This window comes from Salvelinus fontinalis, chromosome 31 (assembly GCF_029448725.1).
Source record: "Salvelinus fontinalis isolate EN_2023a chromosome 31, ASM2944872v1, whole genome shotgun sequence".
Lineage (NCBI taxonomy): Eukaryota > Metazoa > Chordata > Actinopteri > Salmoniformes > Salmonidae > Salvelinus > Salvelinus fontinalis.
In genome coordinates, this window is record NC_074695.1 from 22,696,972 (window position 1) to 22,722,166 (window position 25,195).

Consider the following 25,195-nt stretch of genomic DNA (forward strand, 5'->3'; position numbering starts at 1 on the left):
AGTTAATATGTAATGATAGGCTGGCAACACTGTCTACCAAGGATGCTGGCTTGTGTCCCTTAGTTGGCTCCTGAAAACAATGACAGAGATCCTTTGAATAACTCACCTTCAGTTTGGCAAATTTCTCAGCTTTATAGCAGGCATACTCAGCATTGATGAGCTTCGTGAAGAGGAACTCCTGGAATTCTGGACCCTGAGATAAAAGAGAACTGGACTGAGTGACACAAATGAAGGAGGAGAGAGAAAACACTGTAGCTGACCGGTGTTTTAAGGAGTTGGGATTGTAGTTGTGCCAACTTACTTTTCTAAAGACGGCCGGGTCTGGCAGGGGTGGTCCAAAGAAAGGTACGTCATTTCTTGCCGTCACTGACACCTAACAGAGGACAATCAAACTGGCCATGAATGATCAATGGTCACAGTATTGTATGTTTGGTATGATGTTGGTTGGCTAGTTTAGTGAAGATCAAGGAGTGCTTTAGCACCTTGTACAGTACATCATCAGTGCAGCCGTTCTCCACCTGCACCACTACGTAGGAATGGAGGAAGTTGGAGGCAATCATATCTGGTACGAAGGGAGTGCTCTCCTCCTGGAACACTATGGCCACGATGTCATTCCCTATGTGCCTCTTCCTCTGCAACTGCAACACGACAGCACGTAAAGCAAAGCTGTATTGAACATTCATGTCACACGGAAATGCTTTCAAGAACGGTAATGAATTTGTCTGTCATGTATTGCTTGAGTAGGAGTAATAAGAGTTTTTTAAACTACTGAATGTTGCAAATGCCTTTCTCTACCACTCTGGGGAGTCCCTTGTCTCTCCCCCTCTCTCTCCCTGTTTGTCTTGGCAGATTTCTGTCTGTCCACAGATGAGCCAGGGTAAACCAACACCAGTTGGAGGGTTGCTGCTCCACCATATCAACCTGGACAACAGCTCTGATTGACTTAACTCTCAGGGGAACCAATCAGCTGCTCCCACTGCAGCTGTGGGCTCTGATTACACATTGTGTGTTCGTCCTGATAACTTATGGTGTGTGTTCGTCTAGATAGGCTTAAGACATTCTTCTGATAAGGTGTCTGTCTGTGTTGGGACAGTTTCCCTGATGAGTGAAGACTGAGGAAGTTTACACTGTAAGACATTATACAGTAGTGCTCCACTGAAGACTGCACTGAAAGAGAAAGATACTTTTTCTAAAGAAAACATACAATATACATAAGCTTTATGGATGTTTCCAGAATGTTCCCAATCATAACGGATCATATGGATACCAATACTCATGTCATACCAATACACAACTACTCATTTAAAACATGATCCATAACAGAATAAACAGTGTGATGATGACAGTCTGCATCAGTAGGAGGAGATCAGAGGGGTTTGTAATAGTACCTGTTGTGTGTCCCCCTCAGTGTAAGGCAGCTTGGTGGACACATGAAACATGACCTCCTTGTTGCGGTAGTTGTGGTAGACGGACTCAGATCCTGTCTGCCCGTGGGTCACATCCAACCCACCACGAAACCTAGACAGATAGATAGAGGGTTTCACTGAATGGTCCAATCTCCAACACACTGTTCAAGACACAATCAATTGCACAATTGTGGTTGTTGTTATTGAATGTACACTACCGTTCAAAAGTTTGGGGTCACTTAGACATGTCCTTGTTTTAGAAAGAAAAGCAATTTTTTTGTCCATTAAAATAACAAAAAATTGATCAAAAATACAGTGTAGACATTGTTAATGTTGTAAATGACTATTGTAGCTGGAAACGGCTGATTTTTAATCAGTGTCTAGTTTGAGAAACAGACGCCTCACAAGTCCTCAACTGGCAGCTTCATTAAATAGTACCCGCAAAAAAACAGTCTCAACGTCAACAGTGAAGAGGCGACTCCGGGATGCTGGCCTTCTAGGCAGATTTCCTCTGTCCAGTGTCTGTTTTCTTTTGCCCATCTTAATATTTTTGAGACTGATGTTTTGTGGGTACTATTTAATGAAGCTGCCAGTTGAGGACTTGTGAGGCATCTGTTTCTCAAACTAGACACTCTAATGTACTTGTCCTCTTGTTCAGTTGTGCACCAGGGCCTCTCACTCTTTCTATTCTGGTTAAAGACAGTTTGCGCTGTTCTGTGAAGGGAGTAGTACACAGCGTTGTACGAGATCTTCAGTTTCTTGTCAAGTTCTCGCATGGAATAGCCTTCATTTCTCAGAACAAGAATAGACTGATGAGTTTCAGAAGAAAGTTCTTTGTTTCTGGCCGTTTTGAGCTTGTAATCAAACCCACAAATGCTGATGCTCCAGGAACTCAACTAGTCTAAAGAAGGCCAGTTTTATTGCTCCGTCAATCAGCACAACCGTTTTCAGCTGTGCTAACATAATTGCAAAAGGGTTTTTTAATGATCAATTAGCCTTTTAAAATTATAAACGTGGATTAGATAACACACCGTGCCATTGGAACACAGGAGTGATGGTTGCTGATAATGGGCCTCTGTACGCCTATGTAGATATTCCATAAAAGATCTGTCGTTTCCAGCTACAATAGTCATTTGCAACATTAAGAATGTCTACACTGTATTTCTGATCAATTTTATGCTATTTTAATGGAATTTTTATTTTCTATTCTTTCAAAAACAAGGACATTTCTTAGTGACCCCAAACTAATCAAACGGTAGTGTATATTAGAACGTTGTGGTGAAGTTCTTACCCTTTGAAGTCATGCAGCTCGACCTTCTCCCCCAGAAACTCGAGGAATTCAACAAAGGCAGGACTCTCAACACTGTTTCCAAACAGCTCTTCTTCTGATGTCTGCAAACCAGGAGTTTATAGAGGCTAACAGCAGTCAGAAACAGAACACAATACCACTGACCAAAGCACTATGAAGATTATACAACTTATTGTATACGAAGCTCTCATGATAACATACTTAAGATTTACGCTATATTGTGAATAGAATAGAACTATAATACTATAATAACTATAATAATAATAATAATGAGTGAACTATAATAATGAGTGAGGAACAATAACACTTTGATCACATAAAACCTCTCTCTGTGTGTGTGTGTGTGTGTGTGTGTGTGTGTGTGTGTGTGTGTGTGTGTGTGTGTGTGTGTGTGTGTGTGTGTGTGTGTGTGTGTGTGTGTGTGTGTGTGTGTGTGTGTGTGTGTGTGTGTGTGTGTGTGTGTGTGTGTGCGCGCGCGCGCGCGTGTGTGTGTATCCAGTCCTCAGTGTCTCTCCTGTATGTTAATGTCTCTCTGGGTGCTGAGAAGAAGAGGAGAGGGTTCTTGAGGCCCCTGGAGCCCCTGTGAGGTCGAGCCTCTTCTGAGTGTGGCCCTTTGCTTTAGAGTTTAAAGATGAAGGATGTGGAGCTCCACTCCCTAGGCTCCATCAGAGGATACAATGACCCTCTACTGAGGCTATGCTGAGGCTTCCGTAGCTTCTCTGGCTCAGTGCCGTAAACAATAGGGTTGTTATTGTAATGAGAAGGAATATTGAAGAGAAACATATGGTTGGCTTAGGCTTAGAGAGACTCTATTAATGTGATGGGGAGGAGGATAAGCATATTATGCATTTTCTTATGAGATTTGCAAGAGATGGTACTCGTGTTAATGCACTCAGGTCAGCTCTCATTCAGTACATTAACTTTTCCATTCTAGTCATTTATCTGATGCTCCAGATCGACAGATCTTAAGATAGTTAGGTGGGACAACCACATATCACAGTCATAGTAAGTACATTTTTCCTCATTGAAGTAGCTATCAGCTAAGTCAGTGCTGGTAGGAAAAGTCAAGTGCGAGTGTTCGTTCATTTATTCATCTTTTTTGTTGTTCAATGTGTGGGGAGCTCTGTGGGATTGAAGAGTTTGGCAGTATGATGATGATGATGATTTAATTCCCAATCGTTTTAACTGATCTTAATGTATCTCCAAGGCTCACCTGTCCAAATTTCTGGTAGATGACTCCGAACTTGAAGTTGTTGCTTATAATGTGTTCATCAAAATTGACAATGAGTCTTGAAGCCTGTTTAGAGATCACAAATTGAACGAATAGTCAGGAGTACGACATTTGTATTATCCATGTAAAAAAAACATATTTCTGTGGTTAAATATCTGAGAACACTTCAAAACCTAATGCTTACTTTTGGGTAGAGGACAGGGTAAAAACGATCCACATTCACCTCTTCACAGACAAGCTAAGGGTCAAAAATAAAAACATAGAAATAACTGTGCTGAGATCAAATTCATGTAATCACGGTACAATTATGACACTTTTCAACATCTTTTCCACAAACAGTACGTGTTGATATTCATCCCCAACCATGATCTCACCTTGGCCATCTGCACCACGTTAGGGAACTCTGTGAGACAGGATATGGGGATAACATCATGGTATGTCTCCAGTTTGGTCCTGGTGGTTTAGGCAATCACAACAACATGTTCTCGTCATGATCATAGTTATGCTTCTTAGAAGCTGTCAGTCTGTCACATGGGCTGGGCATCTGTAATGGATCATCTACCCACTGTAACTAACCCAGCCCTGGCCCTAGTCCCTACATCCACATCCCTCTACCCTCCACCCACACACTTGCCTAAATCTGTCACATCATGCAGAAATGCCAGTGTGCTGTTTACACTCTCACTGGCTTTATGACTCCTATGAGGATGGGATTATCACCACAATAGGGAATGATTCATAAACACTGGAAGTGAATGGAAATTCTCATTTTAGCAACTTTCCATTGATTACAACAGAGTTACAACTGTGCATTGTGCATTACTCAGTTGCCCAGACACAGAATGATGTGAACAATACCAGTATGTTTACAGTTTAGTACTGTATGTATCCACAGTATTCAGATAAAGGAGAACGTATGGATGGATGAGGAGGAGGGGAAAGGGATGAGAACGGAGAGAGAGATGAGAGCCAGCAGAGAGAAGGATGTGATGGAGGAGGCTACGGGTGTTTTACCTGAGCATGAGGCGGAGGTCTTCCTGGTCCCCGATCTCGTCATACTTCATGGACAACACCAGATGTCCCAGAGCTCCGTCCACTGAGTAGTAATTCAAGTGCTCCTGGGGACACAGCACAAGGACAGAGTTTAGCTGAAGAATACTGTCTTTCATACATGCACACACACCAATCCAAACACATTTGAATGAGTTAATGAACTATGTCTCAACTGTATGTGCTAGACAACTGCTGCCATTCCATTCAGGTCTCTGCTCTCCTCTATGGGCACATTAAATTAGTTCATATTACTCTGACTGGTGTAAAACATGTGGCAAAGCCTAGTGCCTCTTCATTAGCACCCGTCTCTGAGGTGCCACCCGACACGTAGAGTAGCTCTTATTAGGTTACCCAGTTGGGATTGTTCTAACACTCATTCACTTTCATTACCATAATGAATAGGAATATATGTGAGTTATGGTGTCTTCATACCAGTTGTATGCCCTTTGGGCTGCATTATGTTGTATGAATAGAAGGTGCTTAACTTCTCTAGGGTAGGGGGCAGCATTTTCACGTTTGGATGAAAAACATACCCAAATTCAACTGCCAGTTACTCATCACCAGGAGATAAGATATGCATATTATTAGTAGATTTGGATAGAAAACACTCTGAAGTTTCTAAAAATGTTTGAATCATGTCTGTGAGTGTAACAGAACTTATTTAGCAGGCAAAACCCAGAGGACAAACCATTCAGAATTTTCTTTTTTTTGAGGTCATTGTCTTTTCAAGGAGTTTTCATTGGGAAACCAGATTTCTAAGCAACTTGCTTGCAGTTCCTTCGGCTTCCACTGGATGTCAACAGTCGTGAGAAATAGGTTGAGGTTATTCCTTTGTGTAATGAAAAAATACGGCCATCTTGAAGTCGAGGCACTCCTGGTGTCCTAGACATGCGTTTCAATTAAACAGAAGGCATGCTACATATCGTTTTAATCCTGTATTGAACACATATCACCCCGTCTTCAATTTTATCGATTATTAACGTTAAAAAATACCTAAAGTTGTATTGCATAGGTAGTTTGACATTTTTGGGAAAAGTTTACAGGTAACCTTTGATATATTTTGTCGTCATGTTTGAGCAAGTTGGAACCGGTGTTTTTCTGGATCAAACGCGCCAAATAAATTGACATTTTGGACATATATCGACGGAATTAATCGAACAAAAGGACCATTTGTGATGTTTATGGGACATATTGGAGTGCCAACAACAGAAGCTCGTCAAAGGTAAGGCATGAATTGTATTTTATTCTGCGTTTTGTGTCGCTCCTGCAGGGTTGAAATGTTTTCTCTCTTTTGTTCTCTCTTTTGTCTGAGGTGCTATGCTCAGATAATAGCATCGTATGCTTTTGCTGAAAAACCTATTTGAATTCTGACATGTTGGCTGGATTCACAACCAGTGTAGCTCTAATGTGATATCTTTCATGTGTGATTTAATGAAAGTTTGATTTTATAGTAATTTTCATAGTCATTCATTTTAATGTGGCGCATTTTCTCAGGCTTTTTGCCAAGTGATACAGTAGCGTCTTGCCTAAACTCAGATTTTTGGATATAAATATGAACTTTACCGAACATAAAATTCATGTATTGTGTAACATGAAGTCCTATGAGTGTCATCTGATGAAGATTATCAAAGGTTAGTGATTCATTTTATCTCTATTTCTGCTTTTTGTTAATGCTCTCTTTAGCTGAAAAAATGGCTGTCTTTTTCTGTGACTTGGCTCATACCTTACATAATCGTTTGGTGTGCTTTCTTCGTAAAACCTTTTTGAAATCGGACACTGGCTGGATTTACAACAAGTGTAGCTTTAAAATGGTGTAAAATACTTGTATGTTTGAGGAATTTAAATTTGGGGATTTGAATTTGGCGCCCTGCAGTATCACTGGCTGTTGATGAGGTGGGACGCAAACGTCCCACATACCCTAGAGGTTTAACAAATGTTTTATACACATGCAGCCTCATTATTCTACAGACAGTGTTTGTTTTGTCTTGTGTTTTAAAGGCAGTTGGAAAAATATGTGATGGAAGGAGAGGAGGAGACAAACTGCAAAAATGATGAACCTGGAATCGAACCCCGGTCTCCTGCAGTATAACCACTCAGCCAAACTCCAACACAACAGTCCCAGTGTTCAGCCTCACCTTGCCCAGAAAGTGCTTCCTGTACATCTTGGCGGTGGAGTTACTCTCCAGCTTGTGTGTGGTGGGGGACAGAGGCTGGATCTGGTCTGGCTCAGCACTGTCACCAAGCTCATGGTTGTTGCCCTCGATCCAGTAACCCCCAAACTGAGGCAGCAGAATCAGGGGGAACCCGCTCTTTCTCCCCAACACCTGGTTCACAGCATAGAAGACACAAGAGGTTGGAGGGTCATTTTTCAATGTGATAGTGATTTTCAATGAATACTGAAATATCAACCATGAAGCACAAATTGCCAACATCCATGTTACTGGTGAAATGATTGCATTGAAGTTGAGTCTCTGTATGTACCTCATGGACACTGGGGTAAGGAATGTAGTCCTCTTCAGTCTACAAAGACAACAATACAGACACATCAATTATTCATCTGTCTCAGTAAGAGTGAGTGGTGCTCTACAACTGATTTAATTGATGCTACTGATTTAAAGTGATGCTTTAATTACCATGGAATCCAGCCAAAGTGCCTGTCTTGTTTAACGCATAAACAGACAATCATACTGCATGATTGATGTTTATATTACTCTGTAACAATAATTGTATTCTAACCTTGTTAGTCTATATATTAGTAGGTAGGGAGGGCTGCCGGATTTGAGCATACCCACTGGGCACAGAAGTCAATTCAACGTATATTCCACGTTGGTTCAACGTAATTCAATTGAATTGACGTGGAAATGACGTTGATTCAACCAGTTTGTGCCCGGTATGTGCCCACTGAGTGAATACAATTCGACAGTCAGTAGTCAGATACAGAGAGATATGAGGAGTAGTGACACATCGGGTGTATTGTGAGAGAGAGAGAGGTCAGGAGACCCAGCGAGAGCGTACTTTGAGCGGGGGAGGAAAGGTGTATCGCTGCTCATCCATTCTGTTGCCCTGAGAGAGAAAGGGAGAGAGAGAAACACACAGAGAGAGAGAGCGGGAGAGAGAGAGAGAGAGAAGAAGATAATTGTCACACGCTAGTTACACATGACAGATGATGTTACATTCCAAACCCAGGTCATCAGAGGTCCAGAGATGTTCATCATCATTACTGATTCACAGCCGTGTCGTACGTCTTATCTGACAGATTAGTTACATTTGAATTCACAGTTTTAGAGGAAGTAACAAAGTACAGGGAGGACTAATCATATTATCAACAGACAAAGAGGTTACAAAGCCATCCATATGTTTATACAGATAGCAGGCAGAAGAGCAAAGGGATGCAGAGTGGGGAGTTGGGGAGAGATAGGTAGGGAGATGTACAACAGAGCAGCCAGTTAACAGCTATCTGGATGGAAAGGCATGGAAGCAGTAATAACCCCTTTGGGGCTGTGTCACACAGACTTGGCATACGAACAGTAAGTGGCCTGAAATTCCCATACTGTCGCTCAGTCCATGAGTGTGCTACAGACCTATGGGTAAAGGACAGACCATGTGAGGGCTGTGAGTCTGTCTGATATGATGGAGCAGATAGTTGCTGCTGTGAGTTTGGTGTGTTTGATATGCGGTCTGTTATTGAGGAGAAGTGGAATCCCTGGAGCATCTGACATACAAACTGACGAGGAATCTTCTGTTCAAATAAATTGTTTTATACATAACTATGTCAACATACATACAGAATAAAAACACAAGCCCATATATAATATCCCCAAGCCCAAATATTATGTATATGTTTATGAAAAATAATCCTTAAGAAATAGAGAAGGAATTCATTCTCTATACAGACTTTGTATTACAGCTCTTACAATAAAGTCATATCTTACTTTATATGACCCTGTAATAAAAATGTACCTTCAGACAGTGTAAAAAGCACACCCTGTTCACCAATGTTGGTACTGTATCAAACACGATCTTACGTTATGATAAGTAGTAAAATGCTGTAATGTTAACCGATATTCCTCTAGTTTGTGCATGGAGGCTGGTTACAGTTTTCAAAGGCCAGGGGACAGGGGGTTATTAGAGGCTCTCTGAAGTGAGGTAATTAGCTGAGGGTCTGGGAATAAGCATCGAGAGAGTGGCTGTCTAAAGTCAGGCACACTGCTCGTGTCCAGACATCTCCTCTCCAACACTGTCTGTCCCAGCTCTGCTAACCTTCAGTACAGAGCACAAGTAGGACAAGCCGTTGTTACAGGAGAGCAAAGCCAAAAAAGCAGCATTTACAGTAAAAGAGACTAAATCACTGGTTAGTGTACATTGTCTAGCTTAGAAACATGAGTTAATAAAGGAACAGCAAGAGATCCAAAATACATTACCTGCATTTTCTCAATCATTTCAAATAAACCTGTGGTCTGGAGAGAGGAGAATGAGATGAGGTGGCAATTAAACTCTATTCAGTATTCTATCAGCGTTAGCGTGGTATGTGTTCCCATTGTATAACAAACTGAGTCTAAGGACTGACTGTGTGAACTTTCTACTATAAAATATTATTTCATAGAACCATCACATAATTAATTTGTTACACATTAGTTCTCCATGGCATTGCACATCTGGCCCTGCGGAAACACACACTCATTGTTTTCTTCCACTCAGAAGTGAGATGAATCTTTCAGTGGAATAATCCTTTAAAAAAAGACTGTTTACATCTCCGAGAGCAACAGATACATAAATCACCAGTGTGATAAACATAAACTGATACAGTATATTGAAGGGCCTGGCGTGTGAGCCTGAATGGAGAAACACGTCCCATCTCACAGAGAGTCTTGCCTGAGCCACAGCTTTCTTCCCTTTGATGATACTGTTTAAGATAATGTTCCATGACAATAGCAACAACAAAATGATAGTATGTCAGCATGTCTGAGTCTCGTTGGGTTGTAAATCTATATGCTAGGAGATGGTCTGCATCATGCTCAGTCTAGGCAGGTTGCCAGCACACGATTCATCAACATCAAGATGGAAGATGCTGTATCTTCCATGCAGCATCAAAAACGATGCAGTGGCATGTTATGTAGGACTATAACGTCCTAAAGGAATTTTGGCATCGTCCATTTCAGAGTTTCAACACTTTACTGGACTTTTTAACAGATTCCATCTGTGTGAACTAATCCGCCCCTCCCTGGTTGAAGTGGACCCTGTTTCATAGTCAACACACCAAAGTAAAGAATGCTTCAACATGTAATAATATTCCCTTACCATTTCACATGCTGAGAAGTTCAGACATGTCACCTTTGATGTTTTCAAATTGTAGTTGATTAGGGTTGGTACTCAGTATCTTAACAGACGGCAGTCTGGATAACACAAAAGTATGAGAATTCCGGTCTCAAAAGATGTCAGAATCCAAAAGGCACACTCACTCAAGGCTGACATGACCAACCAGTTTGTGTACAGTACTATATGATCTGAGTGTCCAGAGTGAGTATCAGTCCTCCGCCATATGCAAACAAAAGTCTGCAACAGTACAAACTAGTACTAACCCTAAAGATAAACATCACTGACTTGGAAAACACACTGTTGAAAACGATGACACTGTCAAAACAGTATGGCCAGCTGAACTATTCAGAGACACATGACATCCTCATTGTCTACATACAGAACAGTCAACTGTCAGAAACACAACTGGAATATGTATACATTATAGGATTTTTCTTAAAGGCACAAATACATTTACAGTATATTGCCTTTACCACTAAATGAACAAGGAACAATCAACATGGTAGTATTCCATAATACTGACCTGGATTTGAACCGGCAATAACCCAAGCTTCTCATCTAAAGAAAGTTCAGTGAATGAGCTCTTTGAATTAAATCTACAAACAACGGTCCTCGTCTTCTTGAAGCCTGGTTTGTTGTAATGTTGTAATGTAGGCCTACTGTACTTTTATAATAATATGAGAGGGTTAAATCATTCATTTTTGATATGCTAACGTTACTTGATGAAGACATTTTGTTAGCTTTAGATACCAGTAACTCTGTGCTTTTGTCTTGAGGCTAAAATGTATTGAGTGTAGCCTACAGACTAGAAAAAATAACTTTAATTGTCCACACATGCTTGTGAATTGTTTCATTATTCAACAATATAATATGGTTCTGTTCCAATAATTAATAGTGTAGGCCTAATATAGTTTGTGATGCTTAGCCTCCTGTCTAGTGGCTACTGTGACATTTAAGATACTTTTGAGCTGCAAAGCAAGAACGTCAACCGAAACCTCTCTCAGCTCGTGACATTCCCGTCACTAATGTGATTTGAAAAGTGTATGTACATATTATGTAACTTGACATTTCAACCCGATAACTCTCTTCGGTGAGAATAAGCCCTTTATGCTTACTCTAGTCCTAATACTTCATACAATCAAAAGAAGAGATCTCTGTCAGAGGTGTGACTAATCTACCCAAGTACTTACTTCGCTGGGTCTCCTCCATGGTCCCACTGTCACCAGTGGAGCATTGAGATGAATCTGACTTTTAGACATTTTCAAAGTAGACTATTTTCCAAGGAAAAATCCTGCAGCTGAAAAATGATTCAGAGTCCCTGGTTTGTGAGTTCAACTGTTGAGTTCAAGTGTCCAGGATTAGAAGAACACATTGCCTGGTGCGTCTTTGTCCAGCCCCAGAGACATGCCTGTATTCCACTGTGGTACTGCAGAGTTCCTCACCCACAGCACAGTGACTCCCCAAACGACTACAGCCATGACCAAGACTCACAGAGGAGGCAGAGGTGGTGACAGACTCAAGGAATCCTCAACTGCATGTTTGTATAATGAGTATGTCCGTAGGTGTGTGTCGTAGGTTGTTCAGCGATTCTCAGTTAAAAATGGTGTCTTTTTACGCTATCTTTGTCTCTCTGTCACTATCTAGGAAGTAGAAAGGGAGGTAATGCATTCCCGAAAGAGCACTGTGTGTACAACACTCCTCCTCTCTCTCTGTGTGTCTGGCAGATGGCCAGAGGTGGAGCATGGTCCTACTCCTCAGGCCGTGATGTTCTCTACAGCTCAGACAAGTCCCTGCAGCACCCGCCTACCCACACTGGAGCTAGGGTAGTTGTGGGCGCTGCTTCACTTTAGAGAGACAATGTTTTGGGCTCATATAGCTACGAATAACTTTATTGTAATACAATTGTAGGCGTACATCAACTGCCATAATTTCAATGAAATTCCTTTCACTTTTTTGGGCTGCTCATTATAACAAAGCTGGATCAAAGAGAAAGGGAATAGAATAGAGAAATAACACTATAAGATCTCATCCCACATATGGCATATTTCCACTAAGGACTTACCCCAATGTTTTACCCAAAATGTCTCACTTTTGTGTTTCCACCTCCACGGCCTGGCTCCAGTATCTCTCTGGGCCATGGCCTCAGTGGACCTGCTCTGACTGGACCAAGGCCCTGGACACTGGTACTTTTCAGCTGTCATTTACATAAATGGCTAACCGGGTACATGGGTTAACACCTCCCACCATTAACATCTCACAAAAAAACTGTCTTGATGATGCAGAGGTTTGTTGATACTGCTCTTTACAAGTTCTCGGTATCAGCCCAGTTCCCCAAAAATAATACTAGAGCTGTTATTAACATAATGACTGGTGACACGCAAAGCCAGCCAGCCAGCCGGTCTGAGAGGTGGCCCACAGGGAACACCACGTCACTTCAATGTGGATAATTGGGTAATATTTGGTTGAGACGTTGATCAATGAGATTACAACCTATATTCAGCCACTCAAAAAGACAGCCAAAAGTTAGCTGAATGTTCAGTGTGTTATCACTATGTTTTCAACCATCTGAAAGCACAATAAAATTCCAATTGAAAAACAATGTCTGATTTTTTTATTTAATTGTCACCCAAATGACTATCACTGTGCTTTCAACCATTTAAAAGCACAGCAAAGCTCAAATGGTAATATAATGTTAGATATTTAGCTGATTTATATTTGACAGAATAATGTGCTATCCACTGTGCTTCAATCAGTTTGTGCCCAGTGGGGGAGGAGTGAACAGCAGTGTGGGATCTGCCTGGCTCAGCCTCAGTTATAATGCCCTGTATGCAGGCCTAGTGCAGGTGTCAGAGCTGGGACCTCTCCTTAGAAAAGACCAATAGGCCTATCATTAGGATAAAGAGCAATAACTCCTCTCTCTACCAGACCTGTTTGTCAGCTGCTACTCAACTCCACCCACCCACCGTCTGTCTTTCTGAGCTACTCGTTAAAACTTTGGAGAGAAGTATCTCGATCTGTGCATACAGTACATCAGCTGGGTCCAGAGTCCTGGACACTACATAATACACTACATAATACAACACATAATACAACACATAATACAATACATAACAAAATACACTATACAATACATAATAAACTACATAATATCACACATAATAAAATACATAATAAACTACATAATACCAGACATAATACACTACATAATAAAATACATAATACACTATATAATACAATACAATACATAATACAGTACATGATACAATAGATAATACACTACATCATACAATACATAATAAAATACATAATACCACACATAATAAACTACATAATACCACACATAATACCACACATAATACACTACATAATACAATACATAATACAATACACAATAAGCTACATCCTACAATACATAATAAACTACATAATAAAATACATAATACACTACATAATAAAATACATAGTACAATACATAATAAACTACATAATACATACTACAATACATAATAAAATACATAATACACTACATACTACAATAGATAATACACTACATAATACAATACACTACATAATAAAATACATAATACCACACATAATAAACTGCATAATACAATACATATTACAATACATAATAGACTACATAATACACTACATAATAAAATACATAATACAATACATAATACAATACACAATAAGCTACATCCTACAATACATAATAAACTACATAATAAAATACATAATACACTACATAATAAAATACATAGTACAATACATAATAAACTACATAATACATACTACAATACATAATAAAATACATAATACACTACATACTACAATAGATAATACACTACATAATAAAATACATAATACCACACATAATAAACTGCATAATACAATACATATTACAATACATAATAGACTACATAATACCATACATAATACACTACATCATACACTACATAACAAAAAACATAATACAATACATAATAAACTACATAGTACCAGACATAATATACTACATAATACACTACATAATACAATACATAATAAAATACATAACACAATACATGATAAAATACACAATACAATACATAATAAAGTACACAATACCACACATAATAAAATACACAATACACTACATAATACACTACATAATACACTACATAATACAATAGATAATACACTACATAATACAATACACTATATAATAAAATACATAATACAATACATAATAATCTACATAATACCACACATAATACACTGCATAATACAATACATAATAAACTACATAATACCAGACATAATACACTACATAATACACTACATAATGCATTACACTACATAATAAAATACATAATACAATACATAATAAACTACATAATACTACACATAATACACTACATAATACGATACATAATACAATACATAATACAATACATAATACAATACAAATTATATGCAAATAACCGTCATGCTCTAAAGTGTTCTTTTATAATTTTTCTTAATCTGGTTTTATTGCTAGCTTGAGTTACCTGGGGTGGCAGAGAGTTGAACAGACAGTTCAGTACCTTTAACCCATCAACAAGTCACACAAAGGCCAATAGTGATGCAGTCAATCTCTCCTCAACTTTGAGCCAGCTTTGAGATTGACATGCATACCACTGACATTTGCCCTTCGTGTACATCTAAGTGCAATACGTGCTACTCTGCTCTGTACCAACTACAATTTTCCTATGTCCTTCTTTGCCGCACGTGACCACACAACTGGGCAGTAGTCCAGGTGTGACAAAGCTAGGTCCTACACGACCTGTCTGGTGGATTAGATGTCAAGAAAGTAGAGCAACGCCTTATCATGGACAGACCTCTTCCCATTTTAGCAACCATTGAGTCTATATGTTTTGACCATGATAGCTTGCCATCTAGGGTTACACAGAGTAGTTTAGTCTCCTCAACTTGCTCAATCGTCACATTATTCAGTAATATATCTGGATGAGGTTTCGTTTTTGAGATATTTAGCACCTGCCTATTGCTGTTTACCCGTTCAAAAACTGACTGGAGCTCTATGTTAAGAGTGTCAGTTATTTATTTTACTGTCGTAGCTGGAATATGTACTGTACAGTTGAGTCATCAGCGTACACAGACAGACAGGCTTTATTCAAGGTCAGTGGAAGGTCATTAGTAAAAACAATGATGGCCCAAGTCGGCTGCCCTGCAGTACATGCACTCAACCGAATGCTTCCATTAAAGAAACTCCTCTGGTTCTCCTAGATGGGTAGGATGTAAGTCCATGACACCGAAGATTTTTCAGCAATAGGTTATGATCAATGATATCAAAAGCTGCACTGAAATCTAACAAATCATCTCCCACAATCCTCTGATTATCAGTTTCTTTCAGCCAATCATCAGTGTCATTACCGAGCATGTTGAGTGCCCTTCCTTATAAGTACGCTGAAAGTCTGTTGTTAATTCGTTTTCTGTAAAATAACATTGTATTTGGTCAAACACATTTCTTCCCGAAAGTTTGCTAAGCACCGGTAATAGGCTGATTGGTTAGCTGTTTGAACCACTAAAGAGTGCTTTGCTATTGTTGGGCAGCGGAACGACCTTTGCCTCCCTCCAGGCCTGAGGGCACACACCGTCTTGTAAGCTTAAATTGAAGATGTGGCAAACAGGAGTAGCAATGTATTCCGCTATCAACTTCAGCAATTTACCATCCAGGTTGTCGGCACCAGGTGGCTTGTCCTTATTAATAGATAGAAGAAAATCACCTCTTCCACACCAACTTTGCAGAACTCAAAACTACAGTGCTTGTCTTTCATTATTTGTTCCGTTATGCATGAATAGGCACAGCGGTTGTTGGTGCATCATGCCTAAGTTTGCTAATCTTGTCAACAAAATAGTTATTAAAGTGGTTGGCAACATCAAAGGGTTTTGTTATGAACAAACCATCTAACTATATGAAGGATGGAGCTGAGCTAGCTTTTTTGCCCAGAATTTCCTTTAAGTTACTCCAGAGCTTTTTACTATCATTCTTTATATCATATATCTTTGTACCATAGTATAGTTTCTTCTTCTTTTTGTTTAGTTTTGTACAATTTACTGCATGTTTGTCCAATCTGCTGTGTTGTGAGAATTATTTGCTATTCCCTTGGCCTCATCCCACTTTAGCCATAGAGTTTTTGGACTAGTACATCAAGTCATAGGGCTGACATCCTTCATAGATCTAACTATGGGGATTTAGCCGTTCTAACAGTCTGTTTCTTGATGGGCGCATGCCTTCATAAATCATATACACAATTTTAAGTCCAGTCTTTGGAACTTTTTTCTAGATATGCCTATTATATTATAATCACTACATCCGATGGGTGTGGATAATGCTTTAGACCAGCCGCATTAGTAAAGATGTGGTCAATACACGTGGATGATTTGGTTCCTGTTCTGTTTGTAAATATCCTGCTAGGTTGACTGATAACCTGAACCAGATTTCTGGAATCAGCTTGAATCTTCTTTTTGAGTGGACAGCTTGAAGACAAGCAGTTAATATTTAGGTCACCCAGAAAATATACCTATCTGTTGATATTACATACATTTTCGAGCATTTCACACATATAGTCCAAATACTGACTTTTAGCACTTGCTGCTCTATAGCAACTTCCTACGAGAATAGATGAACCTGTAGCCATATTACTTCTACATCATCTGACATGAGATCCTCTGCAGCCTAACAGGAATATGACTCTGGGCATATATAGCAACATCTCCTCCATTTGCATTTCTATCTTTCCTGTAAATGCTATAACCATGTAGAGATACTACTGCATCATCAAAGGAATGATCTAAGTGTGTTTCAGAGATGAACAGAATATTAATGTATTCTGATGTTAGTAAGTTGTCAATTTCATGAGCCTTGTTTCTCAGAATGTAAATATGGGCTGTTTTTAATCATTTTCTGGGTTGCTTGTTTGTTTTTAGTACTATTCTGAGAGGCTGATCCAAGGTAGACATGTCAGTGACATTTACATTTGAGCCAATGGTAGTGAGTGGTCTGCCCGCAGAGGCTTCTTTCTTCCTAAAGCAGGCCGTTTCAGTGCAAACAGTGGACATTCTATGGGCATATGATTATTGCTGACAAAACCCCCGGAACTAAAAGTTAAAGGAACATAGATTGGGTTACTAACATTGATTTCACTTCTCTTTCTCTGGGATAAAATACCATTTCCATGTCCTCTGAGCTTATTATGACAGGGAGGACTGTGCTTGCATGATTGTTCCTGGTCTGTAAAATTATGAAATTGACAGTAGAACTGAAATAATTATAGTAGAACTGTCAGTCTCTACAACTGCATGTTACACCGTGTTGATCACCTTTCGTCAAAGTCAAGTGAAACAATCTGTACCTCCATGAAGTCAGAGCAACAATGTGCTAATATACAGTAATTCCAGAGTGGAGACATTTAGAAGAAAAAGCAGCAGGTCATATTTAATCTAATCTCTGTGGTTGGAAAAAAAGTTGGATTTATTTTATTCAGTTAAAGTTGGTAGGAGTCATGTGCCATGTGACGCAGTCTCTGACCGACCTTGACGCTGTGTGTGTGTGTGTGTGTGTGCACATAAGAATGACTGCCCTTTGCAGAGGGCTCTGACCCTCACAGTACCCACACAGTACCCCTCATTCCAACAACTATCAATAAGCACAACCTACAATCTCTCAGCAATGCCTTAAAAGAATACTTCAGAGATGGACATAATATGAATGTTTTCTGATGTTAGTAAGTTGTCAATTTCATGAGCCTTGTTTCTCAGAATACATACAGGATGTTAATATGGGCTGTTTTTAATCCTTTTCTGGGTTGCTTGTTTGTCTTGAGTATTATTCTGAGAGGCTGATCCAAGGTAGACATGTCAGGGATTTTGGCAATGAGGATAGCATGCTAGTTCGCATTGGCTAGGGAAACTGCCTCCTTCATACTGGACACAGAGACATAAAAACGGTATCCACAAGCTCATCTGACTGTGCGGAAGTAGATAAAGGGTCTCATTGCCAAAATCCTGAAGTATCCCTTTAACACACGTTCTTCTTATTGTAACGCTACAGATGACTGTAATGGTCCAATCCTTCACAGATGGGGTTAATTAGGGATTGGCCTGATTTCACCACAAGGCTCGCTAACTCTTGATCTGGTAAACCGTCCACGACTCCCTCTCTACTTCCTGCTTCTCACACTGTCTATCCATCCCCTCCTCAAGATTCAATCCTTCTACTCTTGGTCTGCTACTTAGGTCTAATGTGGTGAAGGCCTACTCAAAGAACTATGCATGGGTGTTGACTGGATTATCAAGGGAAGTGAATGATTCAAGTTAAATAACCCAATCTCAGAACACTCTGTCTTGATCTGTTTCTCGTTCTAACCATTCCATTCTGTTCAGCCAGCCAAGTGTAAGTCCTTCCTTTCTAAGTGTAGGGAATCCTCTTAAACCTCGCTGACATCATCAAGATTGTATCCTCTTAATCACCAAGCTCAGATACCTTTAATCTTTCTGAACCACCCATCCCGGTTCCGGGATAATTGTCATCAGTAACGCTGAATAGCATAGCGCCACAGTCAAATAATATTACTAGAAAATATTCATATTCATGAAATCACAAGTGCAATATTGCAAAACACAGCTTAGCCTTTTGTTAATCCACCTGTCGTCTCAGATTTTGAAATTATGCTTTACAGCGAAAGCAATACAAGCGTTTGTGTAAGTTTATCGATCGCTCAACAAAACATTAAGTACACTTAGCATCAGGTAACTTGGTCACGAAAATCAGAAAAGCAATCAAATTAATCGTTTACCTTTGATGATCTTCGGATGTTTTCACTCACGAGACTCCCAGTTAGACAACAAATGTTCCTTTTGTTCCATAAAGATATTTTTATATCCAAATACCTCCATTCGTTTGGCGCATTATGCTTAGAAATCCACAGGAAAAAGCGGTCACGACAACGCAGACAAGAATAAAATTCCAGATAATATCCATAATGTCCACAGAAACATGTCAAACGTTTTTTATAATCAATCCTCAGGTTGTTTTTCAAATATCTATTCGATAATATATCAACCGGGAGTGTTGGTTTTTCAATGGGACCGGGAGTAACAATGGCCGCCTTTCTCTGTTGCGCACAACTCACTCTGAGAGCCCCCACCTATCCACTTACGCAATGTGATCGTTCTCGCTAATTTTTCAAAATAAAAGCCTGAAACTATGTCTAAAGGCTGTTGACACCTTAGGGAAGCCATAGAAAAAGGAATCTGGTTGATATCCCTTTAAATGGGTGATAGGGATGCATAAGAACAGAGAGGTTTCAAAAACAGAGGCACTTCCTGATTGGATTTTCCTCAGGTTTTAGCCTGCAATATCAGTTATGTTAAACTCACAGACAAAGTTTTGGAAACTTTAGAGTATTTTCTATCCTAATCTGACAATTATATGCACATTCTAGTTTCGGGGGCTGAGAAATAGCCAGTTTCAAATGGGTACGTTTTTTTTAGCCCAAAACAAAAATACTGCCCCCTACACTTAAGAGGTTTTAATCTAATACCTCCCAAAATATCTGAGACAGATTAGTTAGCCTTTCAGTTCAGATGTAAGACCTGTCAAAAGGTATATATTATTTGAAATGGATCACTTGGAAATGGGTGCTGATGACAAGTATTTTGACAAGTACTTTTGCCACAATTTGAATTGTGAATGAATTTAGAGAGTACATTAGTAAGGTAGGTGACACATTGTGGTTTTGGGACAGGGTCATTTCACCTTCAGAATGAATATTATTCAAACAGGCTTTAGGGTAGAGAATAGAGACACACAGGACCGACAGTATGAGCACAGTCTCATGTTACACAGGGTCAGTACAGACAGAACAGAACAGACAGGATGAGTACAGTCTCATGTTACACAGGGTGAGTACAGACAGAACAGAACAGACATGGTGAGTACAGACAGACAAAACTGACAGGGTGAGTACGGTCTCATGTTACACAGGGTCAGTACAGACAGAACAGAACAGACATGGTGAGCACAGTCTCATGTTACACAGGGTCAGTACAGACAGAACAGACATGGTGAGCACAGTCTCATGTTACACAGGGTGAGCACAGTCTCATGTTACACAGGGTCAGTACAGACAGAACAGAACAGACAGGGTGAGCACAGTCTCATGTTACACAGGGTGAGTACAGACAGAACAGAACAGACAGGGTGAGTACAGTCTCATGTTACACAGGGTCAGTACAGACAGAACAGAACAGATATGGTGAGTACAGACAGAACAGACAGGGTGAGCACAGTCTCATGTTACACAGGGTGAGTACAGACAGAACAGACAGGGTGAGCACAGTCTCATGTTACACGGGGTGAGTACAGACAGAACAGAACAGACATGGTGAGCACAGTCTCATGTTACACAGGGTCAGTACAGACAGAACAGAACAGACAGGGTGAGCACAGTCTCATGTTGCACAGGGTCAGTACAGACAGAACAGACCAGATATGGTGAGTACAGACAGATAGAACTGACAGGGTGAGTACGGTCTCAGGTTACACAGGGTCAATACAGACAGACAGAACAGACAGGGCGAGTACAGACAGAGAGAACAGACAGTACCAGTACAGACAGAGAGAACAGACGGTGCGGGTACAGACAGAACTGACAGGGTGAGTACAGACAGAGAGAACAGACAGGATGAGTACAGTCTTAGGTTACACAGGGTCAATACAGACAGACAAAACAGACATGGTGAGCACAGTCTCATGTTACACAGGGTCAGTACAGACAGAACAGAACAGACATGGTGAGTACAGACAGACAGAACTGACAGGGTGAGTACAGACAGACAGAACTGACAGGGTGAGTACAGTCTTAGGTTACACAGGGTCAGTACAGACAGAACAGAACAGACATGGTGAGCACAGTCTCATGTTACACAGGGTCAGTACAGACAGAACAGAACAGACATGGTGAGTACAGACAGACAGAACTGACAGGGTGAGTACAGACAGACAGAACTGACAGGGTGAGTACAGTCTTAGGTTACACAGGGTCAGTACAGACAGAACAGAACAGACATGGTGAGCACAGTCTCATGTTGCACAGGGTCAGTACAGACAGAACAGAACAGACAGGGTGAGTACAGACAGATAGAACTGGCAGAACAGACATGGTGAGTACAGACAGACAAAACTGACAGGGTGAGTACGGTCTCAGGTTACACAGGGTCAGTACAGACAGAACAGAACAGATATGGTGAGTACAGACAGAACAGACAGGGTGAGTACAGACAGACAGAACAGACATGGGGAATACAGACAGACAGAACAGACAGGGTGAGTACAGACAGACAGAACAGACAGGGTGAGTACAGACAGACAGAACAGACAGGGTGAGTACAGACAGTGAGAACAGACAGGGTGAGTACAGGCAGACAGAACAGACAGGGCGAGTACAGACAGACAGAACAGACAGGGCGAGTACAGACAGACATAACAGACAGTACGAGTACAGACAGAGAGAACAGACGGTGCGGGTACAGACAGAACAGACATGGTGAGTACAGACAGAACAGGCATGGTGAGTACAGACAGAGAGAACAGACAGTACGAGTGCAGACAGAACAGGCAGGGTGAGTACAGACAGAGAGAACAGACAGGGTGAGTACAGTCTTAGGTTACACAGGGTCAATACAGACAGACAAAACAGACATGGTGAGTACAGACAGACAGAACTGACAGGGTGAGTACAGTCTTAGGTTACACAGGGTCAATACAGACAGACAGAACTGACAGGGTGAGTACAGACAGAACGGACATGGTGAGTACAGACAGACAGAACAGACAGGATGAGTACAGACAGAGAGAACAGACATGTTGAGTACAGACAGTACGAGTACAGACAGACAGAACAGACATGGTGAGTACAAAGAGACAAAACATACAGGATGAGTACAGACAGAACAGACAGGGTGAGTACAGGCAGATAGAACAGACAGGGTGAGTACAGACAGACAGAACAGACATGGTGAGTACAGACAGATAGAACAGACAGGGTGAGTACAGACAGACAGCAATTACAGAAAATACAGGGTGAGTACAAAGAGACAGAACATACGGGGTGAGTACAGAAAGAACAGACAGGGTGAGTACAGACAGACACAACAGACAGGGCGAGTACAGGCCGTCATAACAGACAGGGTGAGTACAGACAGAACATACAGGGTGAGTACAGACAGACACAACAGACAGGGCGAGTACAGGCAGACATAACAGACAGGGTGAGTACAGACATAACAGACAGGGTGAGTACAGACAGGCACAACAGACATGGTGAGTACAAACAGGCGCAACAGACATGGTGAGTACAGACAGACAGAAATGACAAAACAGATAGGGTGAGTACAGACAGACAGCACAGACAGGGTGAGTACAGACAGACATAACAGACATGGTGAGTACAGACAGACAGAACAGACATGGTGAGTACAGACAGACAGAACAGACAGGGTGAGTACAGACAGACAGAACAGACAGGGTGAGTACAGACAGTGAGAACAGACAGGGTGAGTACAGGCAGACAGAACAGACAGGGCGAGTACAGACAGACAGAACAGACAGGGCGAGTACAGACAGACATAACAGACAGTACGAGTACAGACAGAGAGAACAGACGGTGCGGGTACAGACAGAACAGACATGGTGAGTACAGACAGAACAGGCATGGTGAGTACAGACAGAGAGAACAGACAGTACGAGTGCAGACAGAACAGGCAGGGTGAGTACAGACAGAGAGAACAGACAGGGTGAGTACAGTCTTAGGTTACACAGGGTCAATACAGACAGACAAAACAGACATGGTGAGTACAGACAGACAGAACTGACAGGGTGAGTACAGTCTTAGGTTACACAGGGTCAATACAGACAGACAGAACTGACAGGGTGAGTACAGACAGAACGGACATGGTGAGTACAGACAGACAGAACAGAAAGGATGAGTACAGACAGAGAGAACAGACATGTTGAGTACAGACAGTACGAGTACAGACAGACAGAACAGACATGGTGAGTACAAAGAGACAAAACATACAGGATGAGTACAGACAGAACAGACAGGGTGAGTACAGGCAGATAGAACAGACAGGGTGAGTACAGACAGACAGAACAGACATGGTGAGTACAGACAGATAGAACAGACAGGGTGAGTACAGACAGACACAACAGACAGGGCGAGTACAGGCAGACATAACAGACAGGGTGAGTACAGACATAACAGACAGGGTGAGTACAGACAGGCACAACAGACATGGTGAGTACAAACAGGCGCAACAGACATGGTGAGTACAGACAGACAGAAATGACAAAACAGATAGGGTGAGTACAGACAGACAGCACAGACAGGGTGAGTACAGACAGACATAACAGACATGGTGAGTACAGACAGACAGAACAGACATGGTGAGTACAGACAGAACAGACAGGGTGAGTACAGACAGACAGAACAGACATGGTGAGTACAGACAGAACAGACAGGGCGAGTACAGACAGACAGAACAGACAGGGTGAGTACAGACAGACAGAACAGACAGGGTGAGTACAGACAGTGAGAACAGACAGGGTGAGTACAGGCAGACAGAACAGACAGGGCGAGTACAGACAGACAGAACAGACAGGGCGAGTACAGACAGACATAACAGACAGTACGAGTACAGACAGAGAGAACAGACGGTGCGGGTACAGACAGAACAGACATGGTGAGTACAGACAGAACAGGCATGGTGAGTACAGACAGAGAGAACAGACAGTACGAGTGCAGACAGAACAGGCAGGGTGAGTACAGACAGAGAGAACAGACAGGGTGAGTACAGTCTTAGGTTACACAGGGTCAATACAGACAGACAGAACTGACAGGGTGAGTACAGACAGAACGGACATGGTGAGTACAGACAGACAGAACAGACAGGATGAGTACAGACAGAGAGAACAGACATGTTGAGTACAGACAGTACGAGTACAGACAGACAGAACAGACATGGTGAGTACAAAGAGACATAACATACAGGATGAGTACAGACAGAACAGACAGGGTGAGTACAGGCAGATAGAACAGACAGGGTGAGTACAGACAGACAGAACAGACATGGTGAGTACAGACAGATAGAACAGACAGGGTGAGTACAGACAGACAGCAATTACAGAAAATACAGGGTGAGTACAAAGAGACAGAACATACGGGGTGAGTACAGAAAGAACAGACAGGGTGAGTACAGACAGACACAACAGACAGGGCGAGTACAGGCCGACATAACAGACAGGGTGAGTACAGACAGCACAGACAGGGTGAGTACAGACAGACATAACAGACATGGTGAGTACAGACAGACAGAACAGACATGGTGAGTACAGACAGAACAGACAGGGTGAGTACAGACAGACAGAACAGACATGGGGAGTACAGACAGAACAGACAGGTTGAGTACAGACAGACAGACATGGTGAGTACAGACAGAACAGATATGGTGAGTACAGACAGAACAGACATGGTGAGTACAGGCAGACATAACAGACAGGGTGAGTACAGACAGAACAGATATGGTGAGTACAGGCAGACATAACAGACAGGGTGAGTACAGACAGACAGACAGACAGAACAGACATGGGGAGTACAGACAGACAGACAGAACAGACATGGGGAGTACAGACAGACAGAACAGACATGGTGAGTACAGACAGACAGAACAGACAGGGTGAGTACAGACATAACAGACAGGGTGAGTACAGACAGGCACAACAGACATGGTGAGTACAGGCAGACATAACAGACAGGGTGAGTACAGACAGACAGA

The 25,195-nt window shown here is 41.2% G+C and overlaps 1 protein-coding gene across 12 annotated transcripts in view; it reads right to left on the bottom strand.

Moving 5' to 3' along the window:
• LOC129829832 (rap1 GTPase-activating protein 1-like) overlaps nt 1–25,195 on the bottom strand; it is a 111,143-nt gene that overhangs the window by 11,632 nt on the left and 74,316 nt on the right. For 10 of the 12 annotated variants that reach the window (XM_055891786.1, XM_055891792.1, XM_055891790.1 and 7 more), the window contains 13 exons: nt 9,421–9,456; nt 8,015–8,062; nt 7,481–7,519; nt 7,135–7,323; nt 4,961–5,064; nt 4,321–4,399; nt 4,131–4,184; nt 3,929–4,012; nt 2,698–2,798; nt 1,389–1,518; nt 483–638; nt 302–373; nt 107–193 (listed from right to left, as the gene is read on the bottom strand). In XM_055891786.1, the coding sequence (XP_055747761.1) occupies nt 107–193; nt 302–373; nt 483–638; nt 1,389–1,518; nt 2,698–2,798; nt 3,929–4,012; nt 4,131–4,184; nt 4,321–4,399; nt 4,961–5,064; nt 7,135–7,323; nt 7,481–7,519; nt 8,015–8,062; nt 9,421–9,456 (1,179 nt within the window). Of the gene's footprint in view, nt 1–106; nt 194–301; nt 374–482; nt 639–1,388; nt 1,519–2,697; nt 2,799–3,928; nt 4,013–4,130; nt 4,185–4,320; nt 4,400–4,960; nt 5,065–7,134; nt 7,324–7,480; nt 7,520–8,014; nt 8,063–9,420; nt 9,457–11,505; nt 11,678–25,195 lie in introns of those variants that run through there. The other 2 variants (XM_055891788.1, XM_055891782.1) reach the window with 2 other exon arrangements.